Genomic DNA, 21,945 nt, shown 5'->3' with positions numbered 1-21,945 from the left:
GAAGATAAAATAATTAAGGGATGTAATTTAAACACATATTTTATTTTCTTTTTAATATACTTTTATTGAGTTTAACATAATAAGCATACATAATAAATCCTGATTACATAATGAATCGATTGTATACAAGCAAATACATAACAAAGGGAAAGAAAAGTGAGTAAGTAATAAAATGTGCATGTCTACATTACTTGTAATAACTTCATCTAGTAGTAAACATAATGAATGCAACCATGTCAGCCCCATTAAAATAATAAGGATAAAAAAAGAAAATAAGAAAATTCCTAAAGGACTAAAACTAAACTAATCCCCTCTCTCTAATCAAAGTTACCTTTTTTTGTGGAAGAAAAAAAAATCAATAATGATGTGGAATCACTGGTGACCCCCGGAAAACAGACAAAGAATTGGTGGGAAGTATAATAATTATTGACTCTTTCAATTATAAAAATTCTAAGAATGGGCCCATAATTTCACGTTGAAACTTTCTACCTTTAATATCATATCTGTTTTTCTCTAAACTTAAATCGGACATTATGTCATAGAGCCACTGCATACGAGTAGGGGATGAGTCTCCTTTCCAATTCAATAAAATAGCTCGCCTGGCTATCAATGTGGTAAAAGCTAAGACTTTTTCCCTGACATGCCAATAGAGGCTCATCTGAGTCGTGAAAACCCAAACAGAGTAATTAACGGACAGGGTTCCAAATTAATCTTAAAAATTGTTGGTAGTTTGAAAAATCTCCCTAAAATTGAGCATTCCCAGAACATACGAATCAGAGAGGTTTCAAATACTTTGCATTTCTCACAAAAAGGATCAATGTCTCCATAAGAACAGGATAGTTTAAGTTTAGGCATATATATTCTATGCACCACCTTAAATTGTAATAAGCAGTGTCTTGCACAAAATGAGGAATCATTAATCAAGCTGAGAGCAGAGAGCCAATCTTCATCTGAAAACGTTATGTTCGTCTCTTTCCCAATCTCTTTTGATCCCAGCCTTTAGGACTGAACTTAAATCCTGTAAATACTTATATTTTAATTGGATACGAAATTAATAATGAATAATGCATAAAGTTAAACTGATTACATTTTTATTTAATCCAGATGATCGTGTTACCAACATTTTCAGTATAAGTTTTTCCCATGGAATAATATTATTTTATTTCTATGCATATGCAAATTAGAAATCATTTGAATTTAAATTTGAACAGAATGCCCTGTATTTCCATTTGGCAAATCTGGTAACCCCAAAAGAAACATTTAATCCTACCCTTCACCTGCAGAGCAGGCTCCTATGGCTAATCCCCTTCTCCCAAGGTGCACCAAAATTTAGCACGACTTCCACCATGCAGTCACACCTGTTAACCTCGAGTGGTTTTTCCTTTAAATGCAGAAACTGGGGATTTAATTTTAAAAAATAGTGAACTGAACTGCGGAGAAGAGAAACCGGTTGGACACTTGAGGTTGAAAGCCTTCATTTACCATCTCGTGTTTTAATTAGGAGGTGTTTCACTCCATTTCTTGAAGGCTCCAAAGCAGAATTCACATCCAGACGAACGTGTGTGGCTGTCTTTACTGCAATTGCCTTCAGCTCCCGAGGCGACCTCTTCACTATAAAGATCTGGTGCTGGGGAGTTCCCGAGATTTACTTTGCTCCTTTATTATTCGAGCTACCAACGCTCATTGATTGCGCCCTCTGGCTTCCTGATACTTAAATGAGTTGAGCGACAGTGGGTCCGCCAACACTCGGGAGTGAGCCTCAGGAGTTCCCTCGCCTATCTGACATCCAAAGAGGTTGCCCTGGATTGATGGGAGCGAACTCGAGCTGCCCTGTAAGTAAATGCCCTCTTATCCCAGATGCCGCCTTATTGGACATCCCGCAATATTATGTGGGTCAATGGAGTGGGCTGAAAGCTGAACGATCCCGGGACGATGTAGCAACTGGCCAACTCCTGCCAATTAATTTCCAGGCTCTATGATGTAATGTCCTATTTACGTTTAGAGAAAAACAGATATGATATTAAAGGTAGAAAGTTTCAACTTGTGAAATTATGGGCCCATTCTTAGATTTTTTATAATTATTAATAATTAATAATTATTAATACTTATTTGTATAATAATTATAATCAATAATTATTATACTTTCCAGCAATTCTTTGTCTGTTCTCTGGGGGTCACCAGTGATTCCACATCATTATTGATGATTTCTTTTTCTTCCACAAAAAAAGGTAACTTTGACTCGAGGGAGGGGATTAGTTTAGTTTTAGTCCTTTAGGAATTTTCTTATTTTTTTTTTAATCCTCATAGGGCGGTGGGAACTACAAAGAGGAAAGCGCTTCAAGGTTATCAATTAATTATTAATTCAATACTTATTTTATGTCCATTAGTTGAACGCAAGAGACTCAGTGTGAGTTGTGACACATTCTTATATTTTAAACCTGTATGAAAACTTTTTTTTAAAAATGTACTGCAAATATGAAGCTAAACCAAAACAAAGCTGAAAACACTCAACTGGTTCAGGTGGATTGTGTTGGGGGGAGAAAATCTGACACGTTAACCCTTTCACTCCTGTTTAAGGTGAGTGGAGGAAAGTTTAGGGGAGATGCCGGGGCGGGGTAATTTGTTTTACTCTGGTGGGTGCCAGAAATGTACTGTAGTGGTGGAGGCTGGGGCAATTGGGACATTCAATAAACTCTTGGTGAGGAATGTGGATGTATGAGAGAGAGGTGAATGGGTGTGAGAAGGGGGAAAATTAGATTGTTGTGGAGTAGCTTTAGATTAGGTTGGAACGACATTGCTTGGCTGGAAGGCCTGGACTGTGATGCACCATGTTCCAAAAATGTGGCCTATTCTGCTGCGTGTTGCCTGCGCTGATTAAGTTTCAGATTTACAGCGTCTGTCATTCCAGTGTTGGCAAATGTGTGGTGATATGTAATTACACCACTAGGTCACCAGGGATCATCCCAGTGACCTTGTATATAAAGCAGTCCAGAGCTACAGTCTAGCCTTCCACGTTCGTCTTGCAGAGAGACAACACCTCTTAGTGTACATATTAGTTTATTAAAGCTGTCTTATACTCGCACTGCTGGTGTGGTTATTGTCAGTACAATGTGCCCTTCGCTAAGGGGAAATCAACAGGCAGATTGTTATTCCATGTGGAGAAAGATTACAGACTAGTGAAGTGTTTGGAGTGATCCAGGTGAATAACATGCATGAATAACAAAAAGTTAGCTTCTAGAGTTCAACAAGTAGTTAAAGGCAATGGCCCGTTGGCATTTACCGCAAAGGGTTTGGTGTTTAAAAAGAGGCAGGCCTGATCACAGTTGTGCAGGGCGTTGGTAAAGTCATACCTGGAATGCTGTCTAGTCTGGTTCCCTTGCCTGAGAAAAGGATATAATGGCATTGGAAGCAGTACAAAGGAGATTCACAGGGCTAATTCCTGAGATGAGAGTGTTGTGCTAGTAAGTTTGGACCTGTATTCCTCGGAGTTTGAAAGAATGAAGAGTGATCTTGGGACAAGATCCAGGGGGTACTTGGCAGGGTTTATATTGTGTTGCTTTTGTTAGTGGAAGAGTCACTAACAACAGGAAAGAGATGCAAAATTAGAGACATTAAACCTGAGATATAATGAAATTTATTCTCCTGGGATGCAAATCTCCACAATTCTCTGCTCTCAAGAGTGGTGGCAGCCAGATCATTGCATGTGGAGTTAGATTTTTTTAATTCATAACATTTAATTTAGAGACCTCAAGCCTGCACTAACCGTTATGCCTTTGGAATATGGTAGCACCTGGAGGAAATCCATGCAATCAAGGGGAGCACATACAAAATCCTTCCAGACAGCAGTGGTTTCAAACCTGGCACCATAGATCTTGATCTGGATCAATTATTTGGATGATTTTCCATAGACTGGTGGTACTGTTCCAGTGCTTAGAGGCATCTGCCTGTAGGTAGTCCATATTATCAAAAACATAAACAAAGATGTGGATCACTGCAGCCTGATAGATTATGAGCCTGGTTCTGGGTTTGATGTCTTGATCATCAGGCACTATTTTCCTCAGAGTGCCAAAGGCTGCACTGGTGCATTAGAAATCGTGATAGATTTTCTCATCAATATCTGTTTTCATTGGGCAAGGGCTGCTGGGATACAGGAAAGCACCACATTTCCCAGAGCTCTTGTTGTGGCTCACTATCAGTAGGGGTGGATATTTGGTGGAGTGAATGGCCTGTTTCCATGTTGTATAACTCTTTGATTCTCATTGGCCCTTGTAATGGAGGATTTAGACCATGCTTTTGCTTATGCAAGGCTGAGTATCAGTAACCTACTTTGAGAATAATGTAAGAATCAACAGACATAAGCTAAATTCCACCATGGGGCCCAGAGATGCAGTTATCTGACAAAAAGACATCTGGTACCAAGAATGTTTAACCTTCCTGCTTGTTAGCCAGTTGCTGTTTGAGATTTATGGGATTGTTGGCCGCAGGCTGTCAGGCGAGGCCTTGAAGCTAAGTAAACCATTGTATTCAAAGTGATAAGCTAGAATGGGTAATATAAGCCGTGGTCCCGCTGCTGAAGTATGAGACTCCCTGAGGGGTGGCAACATCTCTCAGCGAGAAGAACTTCTAGAGTCCAACCAACGCCCCGGTCGGGGGAGGTGGAGAAGCTGCTACCGGCGCCCCGACAACCTACTACAAGTATGCGGTCGTTGCCTCGCTTCGGCAGTTGGGACCATTCCAGGCATTGATAAGTATAATTGGGAAGGGCTTGCATATTGTAGTTTGAAATCAGCTTTAGATTTAGCAATAAATATTTGTATAAACTGAAGTGCTCTCAATGTGTGTCTCTGTTTTCTTTCGGTAGCACAAACACTGTGACCAATCTAAAACGAACAAAGTGAGAGGTACAAGTTTACCCAGGACAGCCCCGTCTGGTCTATCCCATTCTCTTGTACGCACATTGATTATTGGATGAAAAATTGGAGGAAGGAAATGGATTAAAAAGTGGTTAATAGAAAGCTAAGTAAGTTGAGAAATGTATAAAGTTCAAGGTGCTTGAATAGTTGAAATGGGCTAGTGTGTGTTCTGTTACCAATTTATCTGTTACACGTCCACTTCTTAAAACATTTCAATATGCGGATAGCAGACTAGAAGACCACTTCGCAGAATATACTAAAATGTGAAACACAGTAAATTATTTGAGAATGAGGAAAAGCCGGGGATGGATAGCAATAAAATGGGATGGGGGAGGCAAAAGGATAGAGGATGGAGTTCAGTATCAGTCAAAATGAGATGATGCAATCTTGGCATGTCAGGCAAATGTCATGAGTCGTCTTGAATTTGTAAATGAAGGATCTGATACATGTAGAGAACCTGTTCCAGAAATGGGACTTGGAGCTAATCTTCGCAAAGCCATCTTTAGCTTCTCCACATCTGAACTACATTTAAATATTTGATTTGTGCATGTCCGGGTTATAAATCAAGGAAAATGGAAGGGAATCACCATTATTTTTATGGTTAATGAAGTTAAATTCAAGTAACCTTGTGACTGGTTATTAAATTTTAAACAAGTGGACAAAAGCCACCAGTTTCATGATGGCTACCATTCATAATCCGCTTAATGAACTGTCCAGGACTACTTGTTGGGCTTGTGCTAGTCAAGTGGGTGAAGGTAGGCCTGTGAAGGAGCAAGAATTGAGATGGTCTGTTGATTGTTTCATGCACACTAGTTCCACAGTCTCAAAAAATGGAAATAATTCAGGCGATTTCTATTTTATTCTTGATCTGCAGTGTCCAGAATTGTGGTTGCTGTATCTTTTGTTAATCTAGTCCAATAAACTGGGGATCTTTTAAAGCCTTGTGACTGCTGACAGGAGTCAAAACACCGAAGTAATGGAGGAACTCAGCTGGTTTCATAGTGTCCATAGGAGATAAATATATATTACCAACGCTTCAGGCCTGACCCCTTTCTCAAGTTGCTGGTCGTTTGCTTTGCATGCAAGTGGTGTTTGGCTGCAACACTGCTTTAGTCGAACAGCATCATTGTTCCTGCTCTCCTAGATCTACAGCACGGTAACAGCCCACGAGCCCATGCCACCCAATTACAGCTGATTAACCTACAACCCCAGTACGTTTCAAACAGTGGGAGGAAACCGGAGTCTCCAGGGAAATTCTACACAGACACGGGGAAAACGTACCAACTCCTTACAGGCAGCATGGGATTCGAATCCCAGTCCTGTAATGGCATTACACTAACCACTATGCCAACCATGTTTCCTATGTATTACTTTATACACTACCCATTAATTCTATTAATGCCCTAATAAATTACACCATTGATTGGTTTTAATGTTCCGGTTGTATGACTGTCAAATGACTTTTTAACTGGGCAAAAAAGAAGCAAAACTTTTTTCTGATTTGAAACTAATTTATTATAAATGCGGGTTTTTCATACAGCAAGGAAACCGGCTCTTTGGTCTGCTAAAAATTTGACAGCGGTCAAGCACCCATTTACTCCATCTTACATGAATCCCTATTTTATTCCCCACACATTTCCATCAGCCTGCATATGGTAATTTACAGTGGCCACTTGATCTGCCATCCCACCCACTATGAAATGTTATGGGGGTAGGGAAATTCAGAGCATCGAGAGGAAACCCATGTGGTTATAGGAAGAATAAGCAAACTGGGGTCAGGATCGAAGCTGGGTTGCTGGAGCTGTGAGGCAGCTAATGACACCACTGTGCTGCTAGATGACCACCAGCTATTTGGAGGAACAATGCATCTTCTGTCTGGGCACCCTCCAACTGGATTGCATTTGCATTAACTTCTCTGGTATCTGTTCAACACCCCCCTCAAAATCATCTTTGTCCCTCTGTCTCCTTTCCTCTAGTTCTCTCTCTCTCTCTCTCTTCCCTTTTCCTTCTGTCTCCTTTGACAGAGCCATCCTCCCCCTCCCATTCTTGCCCCTTTCTCTCTCCAGTTTTTATTCAGATGCCTACCTGCTTTTTGCTTATACCTTGAAGAAGGGTTCAGGCCCAAAACGTTGGTAATACATCTTTACCTCCTATGGACGGTGCGAGACCGGCTGAGTTCCTTCAGCATTTCTGTGTGTTTTTACTACAATCATTGTGTCTGCAGACTTCCGTGTTTCCGTGTTATTTCTGAACTTGTACTTTGCCTGAAGATGTTTTCTTTCAGGAAACTTCTGCTGTAACATTGAATTTTGATTATTCACCATTGGCAGTATTTAAGCAGGACTCCTAATTGTCCATTTTTATTTTGCAGAAGATTCCCCATCGTGCAGTTGAAAATGTATTTCCAGGCCTTTCCCTTGTGGCTTGGGTTCACTTTATCATCTTTTGGTACAATATCCTCTGAAAACCAATGTAGAATAAAGGATCTGGTTGCAGACTGCAGTCACTTGAAGCTCTCGGATATCCCTCTGGATTTACCCATCAACGTAACAGAAATCAATCTCTCCCATAACCAGCTGAAGCATTTGCTGGGCTCTGCACTATCTAGATACAATAAACTGCAAACTTTGCATGCTGGATACAATATCATTCCAAAAATCGATGGGAGCTTGTGCAAAGTTCTGCCATTCCTGTCTGTGTTAGCACTGGAGCACAATCAGTTATCTGTGGTGTCTACACACTATTTCTCATACTGTAGAAAGCTGACCGAATTATATTTGCAATTCAATAGAATCAAGCAGATCGCAGACGAAAGTTTTGAAAGCCTTCAGGTAGGAGGGTACCATATGTTCGATATTTCCTTCTAAGATAAGAGACTATAAAGCCTATCAATCAATTTAATTTCACAGAACAATCACATTCTTCCACTCATCTTCCCATTAATCTATTCTTCCTACATTCCCATCAACTCCTCCAGATTCCACCTTTGACCTATGCACTAGGTGTAATTTATAGCAGCAGTTAACCTTCTAACTAAAGTGCAGACATATTTTGTACCATACTTTTGTCTATTATCCCAAATGCTAATTGATGGTGGCTTTTTTCAAAAACCATTGGCCACGTGAAATTTCAGACAGTATTTTTATCCCACAGAGCATCTTGCTCATGCTGTTTTAAGTCTTGTTCTATCTAGTGGCTACAAGTTGACATTGCAGGGAGATTGTTGCAGTTGCTCCCTGCTGTACACCAATTAGAGATGCAAGAGCTATTTGTTGCAGTTAAATTCAGACAATCAGAATTTATTGTCATGAACAAGTCATGAAATGCAGTGTTTTGCAACCGAATCACAGTGCCAACATTCATATAAACCACATTCCAACAATAAATAAAAATACTGCACGAAAAGTCAGACAGTGCCTTGAGTCCATTGATCATTCAGGAATCTGATGACAGCGGGGAAGAAGCTGTCCTTGTGCTGCTGAGGGCTCGTCTTTGGGGTCCTGTACCTTTTCCCTGATGGTAGCAGAGTGAAGTGGGCATGGCCTGGGTAGTTGGAGTCCTTGAGACACCGCTTCTTGTAGAGTCCTTGATGGAGTGAAGTCTGGTGCTGTGATATCGCAGGCCGAGTTAACAACCTTGGAGATTTTTCATGTCTGAGCTTTGGCCACTCTGTACCAGACTGGGATGCAACCAGACAGGGATGCAACCAGCCAGAATCCTCTCCACGGTACACCTGTAGAGGTTTACGAGAGTCTTCAGTGACCTACCGAATCTCCTCAAACACCTCACCAACTATAGCCACTGGCGAGCCTTTTTTGTGATTGCCTCAACACAGAGGCTCCAGGACAGATCCTTGGAGATGTTGACACCCAGTAATTTGAAGTTCTTGACCCTCTCCTCTACTGAGCCCTCAGTGAGGACTTAATTGTGCTCTCCTGACTTCCACAATCATCGCCTTAGTTTTTCTAACATTGAGCACAAGGTTGTTGGGGTGATAGCACTCAACGAGCTGATCTATTTCCCTCCTTTCTGACTATTCAAATCTGCTGTCTGGCCATTCAAGAACCATGACGTTTCAGCACCTTGTTCACCAGGTGATTTTTATCATGCTTCCTCCCAACTTGCCAGGGTCCAGCTTCCCAAACTCTCATCTAACTTGCTGGAGCCCTGGTTCCTAGATTTCCATTGCCAAATCCCTGACTCCTGTGCTTCCTTTCAACTTGCCAAAGGCTTGGTTCTCATGCTTACATTCAATGCAGATAGTTCATTGTTCTTTCAATTGACCAGGTCCCCTATCTGATATTATAAATGTGTGTAAAATGGCCCTTGAACTTCCCTATATCTACCGAACCATAACTTCAATATTTTCAAAAATTGTTTAAAGAGAGACAATTTTCTTTGCACTACTGGCTACCTCTGTATATTTATTATTTATTTCAGTACACCCTGGTCCCATTTTGGATTTAAAAGTTGACAGAAAATCACATTAAAAATCAAAGTAACACGATTAATCGAGATGATAGTCCAACTAGGATTTTTGCATTTTGACATAACAGGCAAATCAAATTTTGAAGGTGCAGTCTTCTGGAGGGAATGCTATTCACTGAGCCATGAGTGGGAAGGGGGTGGAGGGTACATGAGGAGGAGGAGGAGGTTTGTGATTGTTCCATTCCAGCTCATTGGTAACATTTCTGTCTGACCTGCAACCATTAGGGAAAGCCTGGGAATCCAGGAAAGGGCCAGCAACTTGGCTCACCGTGTTGTCTTCTTGCCCTCTTCCCTTTAGGCAAAGGTCAGAAGGATCTTCTTCCAGGTTGTGACATGAATGTAATTGGTGTCCAAAGGTGCTTGAATTGTCATGAAGTGAAATCTATTCAGTTATAACCAGATTTTGTTTCTCTTGTCAGGAACTGAGAATCCTGGACTTGTCGCACAATAAATTGGGTTCTGCCAGACTGGGAATTCATCAGAAATTACCAAAGCTGCAAAGACTGATGTTGTCTGCAAACAAAATCGAGCAGTTAAAAACAAATGATTTTGCCATCTTTAGCAATGCCACATTGTACCAGTTGGACCTGTCCTTCAATAAGCTAACTCAGGTGGAGTAATTTGTGTTGACAGTTGTTGTATTGTCTGCCTTTAAGATGTGTTAGTGATGGTACAAGGAAAATGTATAGTTTCAAAATCACAAGCATGTTAAAAATTGAGAAAATCGTGATCTATGAGGGCGAGCTGTGCGTTGGGCCCTGCTGCAATAGAAATTGAGGACTCCAGTTACTCAAGTTCCTGAGGCACCACATCTGGAATATTATGCACAGTTCTTGTCTCCCTGCTGAGAACCAATCCTATTTGGGATAGAACAAATGCAACTAAAATTCATCAGATTGATTCCTGCGTGGGTTATTTGTCCTGTGAGGAGAGGTGCAACTAGCTGGGCCTATACTCTGACAAGTTTAGAACACATTCTTCCAGGTGGATACTCAGCAGTCAGCTCTCCACAGTTCCCTTGAGTTCCCTTAAAGATTCAGTACCCACCTGTGGAAAAATGTTTCAATTCATCTTGGCCCTGAAGAGCTTATCCTTGTTTTGATGCTGTGGTGCTAGCTGCCCCAGCCAAGGAAAATATCTCTGAGTCTATCCTGTCTAGCTCCTAAGAATTCTGCGTGTTTCAATGTGATCATCTCTCATTATTCAAGATGGAGATTGATAGAAGAGTCGGACATGGAGTTGGTACAGGAAGGTAGATGTACAAATCTCTTATCGCTTGGGTAACAAATCAGTCAGAGATGGTCCAGGTGCATCTTGTTGTTCATGATGAGGCAAGAATGAGAAGCTGACGAGCTCCCTGCTTCATTTTCACCATGGACGTCCAGTGCCTATACATTTCCATACCAATATAAAAGTCTCTGAAAAACAGAACTAACTAGTTTCCCCCTCTGCCGCCACCACCCTCCTCCACCTGGCAGAATGTGTACTTCCCCCTCAATAATTTCTCCATTGGCTGATCTCACTTTCTCCCCCAAATCAAACATATTGCCATGGGTACTTGCATTGGTCCTGGTTTTGCCTGTCTTTGTGGGAAATGTGGGAGCAATTGGTGCCGCAAGCTGACATAGGCAAGGCCCCTCAATCCTTTCTCCGTTACATTGACAAATATATTGGTGCTGGCACCGGCACCCTGATGAGCTCGTCAACTTGATCAACTTTGCTATCAACTTCCACCCTGACCTCAACTTTACTTGGACCATCTCTGACAATGCTCTCCCTCCCTCTCTCTCTCTCTCTCTCTCTCTCTCTCTTTCTCTCTGACTCCATTTCACAAGACAAACTATCTACAGACATTCTTCTATGAACCCACTGACTCCAACAGTTACCTTAATGATGCCCTTCTCACTGTATCTCCTGTAGGGATTCTATTTCATTCTCTCAATACTTCCATCTCTGCCAGGTTGAGGCTTTCCATTCCAGGACATCTGAGATGTTCTTCTCCTTCAGAAAACTTCCACTCTCCTGCCATTAACTTGGCCCTTACCCGCATCTCTATATTCTGCACATCCATAACAAGGACAGAGTTTTCTTTGTCTATCACCCCACCAGCCTCCACATCCCATGTATCATTTTCCACCACCTGAAATGGGATCACACCATCAAACCCATCTTCCCCTCCACTCTTTGCTTTCTACACTCTTTTGTCAACTCCACCCTTCTCATTCCCCTCCCCCCCCCACCTCAGTACCTACCCCTGTTTCTGTAAGAAATGCTGTACTTACACCTCATCTGTCACCACCAGTAAGGGCCCCAAAATTCCTTCTAAGTTAAGCAACAGTTGTGATCTATATGGGTCATTTACTGCATCCGGTGTTCCTGATGAGGCTTACTCTGTGTTGGGGAGACTAGATGCAGATTGGGGGATGTGCTTCATCCTGCTGTCACAGCAAGGACCTCCCTGTCACCAATCACTTCAATTCCATGCTTATTACCACAGTGATATCTCTCCCCATGACCTCGTGTGCCTCAAATCAAGGCCACCTGCAAATTGGAGAATCACACCTTGTATTCCATCTTGGCAGTCTCCAGCCAGGCGGCATCAATATCAACTTCTAATTCTGATAACCCCTCCCCACTATTTCACTCGCTTTTCCTCATCCCTCTTACTCCCTTCCTCCAAATCTCCATCCACTTCCCTTCATTTCATCTTTCAGAGGAATATTCACCGCCCTCTGTCCCCCCCTCCCCATCACATCTCAGCTCCTTTCGCCCCTTCCCCATCCCACCTAGATCCATCTGCAAGTCTGTGCCCTTTCTCTCCCCCCCCCCCCACTCCCCCTATTTTTATTTTCCTGATTTTCAAGACCCCAAAATTTCAGGATCATGCCCAAAATGTCGACTGCCTCTACCCTTTCTATGGATACTATAGGACCTGCTGAATATCTCCAGCACTTCTGTGCTTTGCACTAAACCCCCGCATATTTCATGTATACCTCCAGATGAATACTCTACTCCTGATTCTATTTCTAAAAACCCTTCAGCATCAGGAAAAAAGGCGGAAGAAGCCTGCTTTGAATTGCAGGCCTAAATTTGTTTTGTGATTTTTTTTTTTTTTTCTTTTCTATTTTGCATTAAAGTTGTGAGAAATAGCTGTTGAGAGAAGCTGTGGAGTGGTTAAGGAGTTTGGAGAAGGATCACAAATTGGGAATGGGGATAGTCATTTGAATCATGAGATAGGTTTGAGCAGGGGATCTAATGGTGGGAAGTCTGGAATTGTAATTGGGTTTTGGATGGCCCAAGAAGACCTGTAGCCATGGACTTGGTTCGTAACTTTATATGAGTCTTGCAGTTCCATGCACTAAACTCAGTCTAGTGAAATATTTTGGTTGAGAAAAATTGTCATTGGCCCATTTCCTTTGGAGTTATGAATGTGGCATGGAGGCCAGACATTTGCAATGAATATTTAATTCTGTTTAAGTGTGTGATTGAATTCAATATAAATGATATCCAAACATGTAATATAAGGAATGTGTGCATGTATGCGCACATGCTAAAGACAAGGAATAACTTTATTTTGTATGTTGTTTTGTGCTGCAGTGTAATGACATTTTTACAGAAATGTGCATACTGTATATTTCTGTGTACAGGATATATTTGTGTTGAGAATTTTACCATATAATAGTAGAACTTGTGCCACAATGGAAAACTACATCTGAGATATTGTGAGGAGGTGGCTTTGTCAATGTCAGAATAACCGATACCTACTACAAAGAGTTAAACCACCTTCTTTTCAATTTGCAGTTTGAACATAAATGTTTCAGCATAATTGGGAGTTTACGCAATCTGTTTTTAAACAACGTCATTCTGCAGCAGAATATCACCAAGCAACTGTGTGAAGAATTGTCGGGAACGGACATTGCCACACTTTCTCTGAGGAATACGTACTTGAAATTAGAGCAGAATACTTTTGCTGGATTAGCTAACACAAAATTAATATCTCTTGACTTGTCTAGCAATAAGATAGCTACCCTGCAAGGCAACTTGTTTCATTCGCTGCCTCAATTGGAGAACCTCTATCTTGAAGACAACACTATCAGACATATTACCAAAGGAACTTTTAATGGGTTAGATAATTTAAAGACCATGAACCTTAAGAATAGCCTCAAAGCGCAGGACAGCTTGGATATAGAACAATGCAGCATTGATGACTATTCCTTTCAAGGGTTAAAAAACTTGGTCTATCTCAATTTAGAATACAATACTATTAAAGGTATAAAGGGCCATACTTTCTCTGGCTTAATGAGCCTGAAATACCTCAGTATGTATAACTGTTTTGTGGATTTTAAGACGATAAATAATGAAACATTTGTGTCTCTTGCTGAATCTCCCCTCGTCAATTTAAACCTGACAAAAACAAGGATTTCAAGATTGGAGGATGCTGCGTTTTCTAGCTTCAGTAAGCTGAAGAAACTGGACCTGGGTCTCAATTTAATTTCTCAGACCCTCACTGGAGAGGAATTCCTTGGGCTGAGTGCAGTAGAGGAGATATACTTATCATATAACCTCAAGCTGACTTTAACATCGTCATCCTTTATTCATGTTCCTTCCATTAAAGCCTTAATGCTCAGTAAGTCAAAGATTTCCACATTGAACTTCCAACCCTCACCATTTCATCCTCTCCGAAATCTCACCTTCCTTGATCTTAGCAACAATAACTTGGCTAATTTGGATGAAGATGTTTTCAGCGAGCTCTTGCAGCTTCGGGTTTTAAAGTTGCAGCACAATAACTTGGCACGTCTCTGGAAGAGTATTAATCCCGGTGGTCCAGTTCTTTACCTACGTGGTCTGAAGGAGCTTCAGATACTTGACCTGCAATCCAGTGGATTGGATGAGATTCCAGAAAAAGCTTTCCAAGGGTTGCACAAACTAGATACATTAGATTTAAGTTTGAACAACATAAACTTTCTTCCAGATCACGTGTTTGATGATTTAGACTCTCTTAAATTCCTGCATTTGCAAAAAAATCTTGTAACCTCAGTCGCAAAAGATGTTTTCAGCAAAGTGTTTAGCAATTTAACAGCTCTCCATATGGAATTTAATCCTTTTGATTGTACATGTGAAAGTATTTCCTGGTTTGTTACTTGGCTTAAGGACACTAATAGCAGTGTTCCGGGCTTAACTAATCAATATATTTGCAACACCCCTCTGAGTTACTACAACACTAGTGTTGCAGTTTTTGATATATCTCCCTGCAAAGATGTTGTACCCTTTAAAAACGCTTTCATAATTAGCTGCAGTATGATATGTGTATTCGTATTTGCTGTGCTCATGGTTCACTTTCAAGGCTGGAGGCTGGAATTCTATTGGAATGTTTCTGTCAATCAAATGTTTGGATTTAAGGAGATCGATCACCTGGAAGCTCACTTTATGTATGATGCTTACATTATCCATGCCAAAAATGACAGTGAGTGGGTCAATAATTACTTGATGCCTCTGGAAAAATGTGAGCAATTTGAGTTCAAATTTTGCTTGGAAGAAAGGGACTCTGAAGTCGGAATTTCTGAACTGGAATCCATTGTGAACAATATAAGCCAGAGTAGAAAAATAATTTTTGTCATGACTGTGGAGCTCTTAAAGGATTCCTGGTGCAGAAGGTATGCTTAATTTAATTACAAATTACAGGATTTACTGAAGCAATCAGGCCATAGCAATGTCTATGCAATCTTCTTCAATTAACACCATCTGCATCTTGCTTTCTACCCTATGTTTAAGCTTCTGCTTGTATAAATCCTTGTTAATCCTTTCAACTCCTTCCTTTCTTTTAAGATATTTTTATTGGTTTCCAATAATGCAGAAATTAAACAATACAATTATATATTGAAATACAAATTACAAGAAAAAAAGCACTCTCATTAATTCAATACAAGGTTGGGAAAAAAAAACTAACGTATGGATATCAAGTGGTGACAACCTGGAAATAGACAGCATCAAATCCTTTTCTTCTCTTTGGCTTGGCTTCGCGGACGAAGATTTATGGAGGGGGTAAATCAAATCCTAAAACTTTAGATTATGGTCATGGTCCATAAAAGGAAATTAGTATTTGAATCTTTAATGGCATATCTAGTTTTTTTTTCTAAACTTAAACAAAACAATATAATTTAACCATTGTGTATGGGTAGGTGGAGTGTTATCTTTCAATTTAATTAAAATTGCACGTCTGGCTATCGATGAAGTGAAAGATAAGATTTGGTTTTGAGTTGATGTCAATAAAATGTCATCATCTTGAAATGGTCCAAAAAGAGCAATTAAAGGGCAAGGTTCCAATTTAACCTTAAGAATCGCTGCTAATGTTTTAAAATTTTCTTTCAAATTTTTTTCTGAACTACAGCAAATCCAAAACATGTGAATCAAAGTAACCTCAGCAATTTTACACTCCTCTCCTAGAGGATTTGTATCAGAGTAAAAATGAGATAATTGAACTTTAGACACATATACTCTGTGGACCACTTTAAATTGCAATAAGCAATGTCATGCATAAAGGGAGGTCATATTAATCAAATTACAAATGGGGTCCCAAACCTCATCAGAGAATGAAAGATTCAAATCCTACTCCCAGTCTTTCTTGATCTTAACTTATGAGGCCACTCTTAAATCAAGCAAATTGTTATACATAAGAGATATTGAACCTTTATGAGAAAGTTGTAAATCAAGAATATTTGGCTTGGGAATTTGCGAAAAGTCAGGGATCTGAGATTGAACAAAATGTCTAACTTGTAAATATCTTAAAAAAAAAAAGCTTCCTTGAGTAATATATTCCATATTTTAACTACTCTTTGGGTGTGGAAATTTCCCTGGAATTATCTGTTAATCATATTGCTCTTGCATTTGTGTGATAAAGATTTTGTTTTTGAAGTTGACCTTCTCAAATATTTTGCAAATGTAGAATACATTTATCAGGTAACTACTTTGTCTTGCCTTTTATCAGGAAAGTCTCAACATGTTAAATCTGAATGGTATAAGCCTATCAATCTGATACAATTCTAGTAAGGCTGTTTTGGACTTTTTTCTGTGCTGGTATGTTCCACTTTGTGTGGTGTTGAATGTAATATCTCAGTTGATAGTGGTGTGGGAATGGATGGTGAGAAGGTACTGAACATTTCTCTTTGGAATAGAAAATAAAAGACACAGACACCAGCAAGGAAATGGCATAGACTACCTGGATGTCTCTAATGCTTTCATCCTTGTCAAGCAGAAGTTTAATTGCAGAAAAACACAAGAACACAAGCAGGCGCTGGAAACTTGAACAAAGAATAAGATGGTTTACAGATGATCCATAGAGAGAAATGGATAGTCAATGTTTTGGATTGGGACCCTTTCTTGAAAATAAAGGCGGAAGGGGAGGGTGAGGGACTGGGGAGATGCTAAGTCAAACTACTAGATGAAAAACATGGAGAGACCAGTGGGATAGAAAATTTAAGAAAGAAAAAAGGAGCATATAAAGGAGTGTTGGAATTTTTGGAACAAGATTAGGGTTGGAGGGTTACCTGAAATTGGAAAATTCAATGTTCATTCTCAATGTTCAAATGATTTCAGAAGCTAGGCAGGGTCAGGACTTGGAGGGGAGACTGCCTAGGGACACCAGGTGCTGTAGGTTTCTGTGAAGGGCACTGGACAAAGTGGTGACTCAATGTCTGCACTATGGTAGACCAAAGTCAAAGGATTTCATGTATGTTTACATTCTAAATGTAGTATTACGTGACAATAATGGAACGTTTACCTTTTACCTTTAAGATCTAAAAGCAATATATTATGTATATCCAAGGTAGGCAACAATGGGATTGTGGAGGGGTGGGGGGGGGGGTTGCCTCACATAGACAGACTATGTGGTGGGGCAATTAAGGAACAGTGGAAGACTTCCAGAGATATTTTCAGTGCTCAACAAAAGTATATTCCAGTTAAATACGATGACAGTAGAGAGAGCCAGCCAAGGATAATTAGAAAGTATAGGAAGGCATCAAAAGAAAAGCTCATGCATACAAAGTGGCCAAGAGTTGTGGGAAAACTGGAAGATTAGCAAAAGTTTTAAAAAGTAACAAGAATCTTTTAATCCAGTACCAATAAAGAAGAGAAAGATTATAAAAATAATCTACCACAAAATATAAAAGCAATATAAAGTGGATACATTGGCAAAAGTGTATGTGGGTCTGTTGAAAGATGAGAAGGAGAAAATGGCCAAGGCCTTGCTTGACTATTTTATGCCAGTCTTCACAATATTGACTCAGGTATGAAACACACTTGGATTAACTCAGTTTCTCGTGAGATTCCTTAAAATCTTTCATAATTAGTAGCAGTTCTAGTTTATTATGGAGCAAACTCATTTACCCCCTTTATGGGTAAAATGGAATGAGCATTCAGGAGTGTTGGCGTAAGAAAAACAAATGATAAACCTTCTGTTTTACCATGTTTTTCTGCTACTGCCAAGGCACATCACAGAAACAAAGGCAAGAAGAGGTTTGGTATAAGATTAGTTGTGCAAAACTTGTGAATTTGTCATATTGACAATAACTCCCCGAAATTGATCTTTAATTTGAATGTGAAAATTAACCATTTGTGCATATTTTGGCCTGATCAGAAAATAGTTTTATTCAATACAGTCTGAAAAAAACACTGAAGTTTATTTTCAAATAATTAACTAATTAATTATCTTTACTGATTGCAGGTTCAAGGTCCACCATGCAATGCAGCAAGTGATTCAGCAAAGTCGAGATGCCATTGTTTTGATCTTTTTACACGACATCCCTGATTATAAATTGAACCAGATGCTTTGCCTCCGAAGAGGAATGTTTAAATCACACTGCATTCTTAACTGGCCTGCTCAAAACGATCGGGTATCAGCCTTCTTCCAGAAGTTTAAGGTTGCACTTGGCTCAACCAATCGAGTACAGTAATTTAAAAAATGTATGAAACACCGATGATGGGTCTACCATATGGCTTAAAAATTTAAAAAGACCATTTGTGAGGCAAGATTATCACCAGATATTAGAAAATACGGGAATATTTTCCAAATTGGTGATCAAGTTTAATTTCTAGTTGTATTGTACCTGCTGAAACGGTGCACAAAAATTTGTTTTGGTACACAACTGCACGGGAGGTTAATGGAGGAGGATCACCACCAAAACATTCTGTGGTCCTCTCAAGACACAGCTATCTCTGTTCAAGGTGAACTTGCCAAATGATTAGTTTCGACCACTTATATACCACCCTGATGCTTATAAATGGCTTTTGGAATGATGCAGAGAAACAAGTTAAACTTTAATTGTGTGATGAAAGCAAGATTTAGCATTCTGAAAATAAGACAGAAGGACTACCTCGGGGGGGTGGGGGGGTGGTGAGTGTTAATTTGTTCGTGATCTGGGATATGGACAGAAGATAAGGCCAATAAGTACTGTCCATGTCTAATTGCCTCTAAGAAGCAGGCAATAAGATGTCTGTTGAACTGCTGCATTTATATAGTGAAGGCCCTCCAACAGTGCTGTTTGGTTTAAAAAAAAGTTCTAAGGTTTTGACGTATGATGGGGAATGGAACAGTGATATAGTGTACTGTGGAATGGAATCTACAGACAGTGGTATTCCCATAATGCCCCAACCAAGGCCACCTGATTGTCAAATTTGCTCTCTTGAGAGATGCTGTCAAAAGGAGGCCTAGCATATTTCTGCAGTGCCTTGTATGGATGGTGTACTCTCTAGCCCAGATACATTGATAGGAGAGAAAGTGAGTGGTCAGGTGAAGTATGGGGTGGGTGGTAATGAAGTGGGTTACTGGCCCTAATGCTGTCAAACTTGTATTAGTGAAGTTACACCCATCCAGCCACATTTAAGAGTTTTCCTTTACAATCCCGAATTTGTGCCATCAAAACGGCACAGAAGGTCTTTGAGGGATGCAGGGAATCATTCGTTGTTGGATATATGGTACTGCAATGGCTTTCAGTGGATGACGTTTGCTAGGATATTGATGGTTTGGGATACGAAAATGATAATGTCAATGAATGTCAGAAAAAGGTGAGCTTGTTGAAGATTAATCTTGTTAAAGCGGGTTAAAAGCATCTGTACTCTGTTGTGCTTTAGTTTAAATAATGGTTAGGACATCTGTTCTAATGAAGCTTGGGCTAATATCTAGAGTCTAGACCTTTTGTTTCTAAGTGCTGCATGTTTGAAGTAGCAGATTCTCAAAAATTCATAAATTATGTTCAAGGTTTTGGGACTGTTCAAGAAATAAACCTGATGGGATAAATTTTCCATCTGTCATAGCATCATAAAGTTTTACAGCATGCAACCCACTTGCTCATATGCTAACCAAACTGATACCATTTGTCTCTGTTTCAGCCATATTCCTCTAAACCAGTAGTTTTCACTTCTTCTTTCCACTCACATACCACCTTAAGCAATCCCTATGCGTTCAATGCTCTGTGATGAGTAAGGAATTACTTAAGGTGCTATATGAGTGGGAAGGGAGAAAGGTTGACAACCACTGCTCCAGATCCAGTTGTTACTGAAATACTGTATTTTGCTTGAGAAAAATTGTCATTGGCCCATTTCCTTTTGGAGTTATGAAACTGGGCACATAACGAGTCATTTGGGTACGATTAAAACGGTGGTTTTCACACTTTTTCTTTCCACCCACATACCACCTAAGTAATCCCTGACTAATCACAAAGCATTTATGGCATAGGGATTACTTAAGGTGGTACTACACAAAAGAGTCTGGAAAAACAATCACCTGAAGAAACACACAAAGATCAGCGTGTACAGAGCCATTGTCATACCCATGCTCCTGTTCGGCTCCAAATCATGGGTCCTCTACTGGCATCACCTACGGCTCCTAGAACGCTTCCTTCAGCGCTGTCTCTGCTCCATCCTCAACATTCATTGGAATGACTTCATCACCAACATCGAAGTACTCGAGCTGGCAGAGTCCGCAAGCATCGAATCCGTGCTGCTGAAGACCCAACTGCGCTGGGTGGGTTACGTCTCCAGAATGGAGGACCATTGCCTTCCCAAGATCATGTTCTATGGTGAGCTCTCCACTGGCCACCGAGACAGAGGTGCACCAAAGAAGAGGTACAAGGACTGCTTTATGAAATCTCTTGGTGCCTGCCCCATTGACCACCTCCAGTGGGCTGATCTCGCCTCCAACCGTGCATCTTGGTGCAGCGGGGAGCAACCTCCTTTGAAGAAGACCACAGAGCCCACCTCCTTGACAAAAGACAAAGGAGGAAAAACCTAACACCCAACCCCAACCAACCAATTTACCCTTGCAACTGCTGCAACCGTGCCTGCCTGTCCCACATCGGACTTGTCAGTCACCAACGAGCCTGTAGCAGATGTGGACATACCCCTCCATAAATCTTCATCCGCGAAGCCAAGCCAAGGAAAAGAAAGAAAGAATGTGGATGGAAAGAAAGTGTGAAAACCACTGCTCTAAACCTTTCCCATCCAGGCAACTGTCTCAATGTCCTTTAAATGGAACAATTTTCCTCTGGTTGCTCATTCCATATATCCATCAACTGTGTGAAGAAAGGTGCCTCTTGGTCACTTTTAAACCTTTCCCATCTCACCTTAAATCTATGTCCTCAGGTTTTACATTCCTGCAAAAGTGATAATGACTATTTACCTCATCTCTATCCTTCATGATCTTGTAAAGCTCTGTAAGGTACCCCCCTATGCTCCAGGGATAAAAATTCCAAGCTATCCAGCCTCTCATAATTATCTAAGGCATGGACATGATGTCCGTGTATCTGTACTCAGTGATTTGACCAGGGAAGGTAAGCATGCTATATGCCTCCTTCACCATTCTGTCTGACTCCATCACCACTTTCATGGAACTATAGAGTTCATACTCTTTGTTCTGCACCACTTCCAGGGACTTATCAGCCTCTGGGTGATTCTTGCTCCGGTTTAACCTTCTGAAATGCAACATCTTGCACCTGTCCAAGACTAAACCTCATACTTGCCACAGATATTATTAAGAAATGGATCATTGCTTATTTCAATATTTTTCAAAATCAGTTAAGAGCAATCGGAATAACCTCAGTCAATCCATTGTTTTGTGCCCTAACATTTGTGTAGGCGGTTTTCTCAATTGTAAAGTCAGCTTTTTATGCCATACCATAAATGGTAAACAACAAAGATCAGACTGATAGTTGACTGGACTTCACTGCTCTGTTAAAGTTATGTATGGGTTCATTAAAGTTGTGCAGTATTTTTAAGCAAAACAAATATGTTGTCTCAAATTAATTACTTGAAGCAGAATGAGTCTTCAAATTGGAGTCATTATTTGGTGCTTGAGTATACAAGAAATAGGAGCAGAAAAAGGCATTCAGTTTCTCAGGCTATTCAACAAGATCTGGGCTGATCTTCCAACCATTTTCCTGCACTCTCCACAAATCCCATTTTTATTTTAATATTTAGATATCTAAGTTTCTCTGGTGTGGAGTAATCCAATTTTTCAAATCCTTTGGAGTGGAAAAAAATGATCTTCAAACGT

The 21,945-nt window shown here is 40.3% G+C and overlaps 1 protein-coding gene across 1 annotated transcript; it reads left to right on the top strand.

The window, feature by feature from the left end:
- Positions 1–1,729: 1,729 nt before the first annotated feature.
- tlr3 (toll-like receptor 3) lies at positions 1,730–21,652 on the top strand. Its single transcript, XM_069939237.1, has 6 exons — positions 1,730–1,832; positions 4,862–5,020; positions 7,285–7,744; positions 9,821–10,012; positions 13,203–15,055; positions 18,121–21,652. The coding sequence occupies exons 3-6, from the start codon at positions 7,310–7,312 to the stop codon at positions 18,347–18,349; spliced, it is 2,709 nt and encodes a 902-aa protein (XP_069795338.1). The 5' UTR covers positions 1,730–1,832; positions 4,862–5,020; positions 7,285–7,309; the 3' UTR covers positions 18,350–21,652.
- The last annotated feature ends 293 nt before the right edge of the window (positions 21,653–21,945 follow it).

Source organism: Narcine bancroftii, chromosome 1, assembly GCF_036971445.1.
Source record: "Narcine bancroftii isolate sNarBan1 chromosome 1, sNarBan1.hap1, whole genome shotgun sequence".
Lineage (NCBI taxonomy): Eukaryota > Metazoa > Chordata > Chondrichthyes > Torpediniformes > Narcinidae > Narcine > Narcine bancroftii.
This window is presented reverse-complemented; position numbering and strand designations above follow the sequence as displayed.

Bases quoted from the DNA above. Each gene is read 5' to 3' on its own strand.
- tlr3 (XM_069939237.1), top strand. From the start codon at position 7,310: ATGTATTTCCAGGCCTTTCCCTTGTGGCTTGGGTTCACTTTATCATCT. The intron at 10,013-13,202 runs GTGGAGTAATTT...TTCAATTTGCAG, and splicing joins CCTTCAATAAGCTAACTCAG to TTTGAACATAAATGTTTCAG. The intron at 15,056-18,120 runs GTATGCTTAATT...TACTGATTGCAG, and splicing joins AAGGATTCCTGGTGCAGAAG to GTTCAAGGTCCACCATGCAA.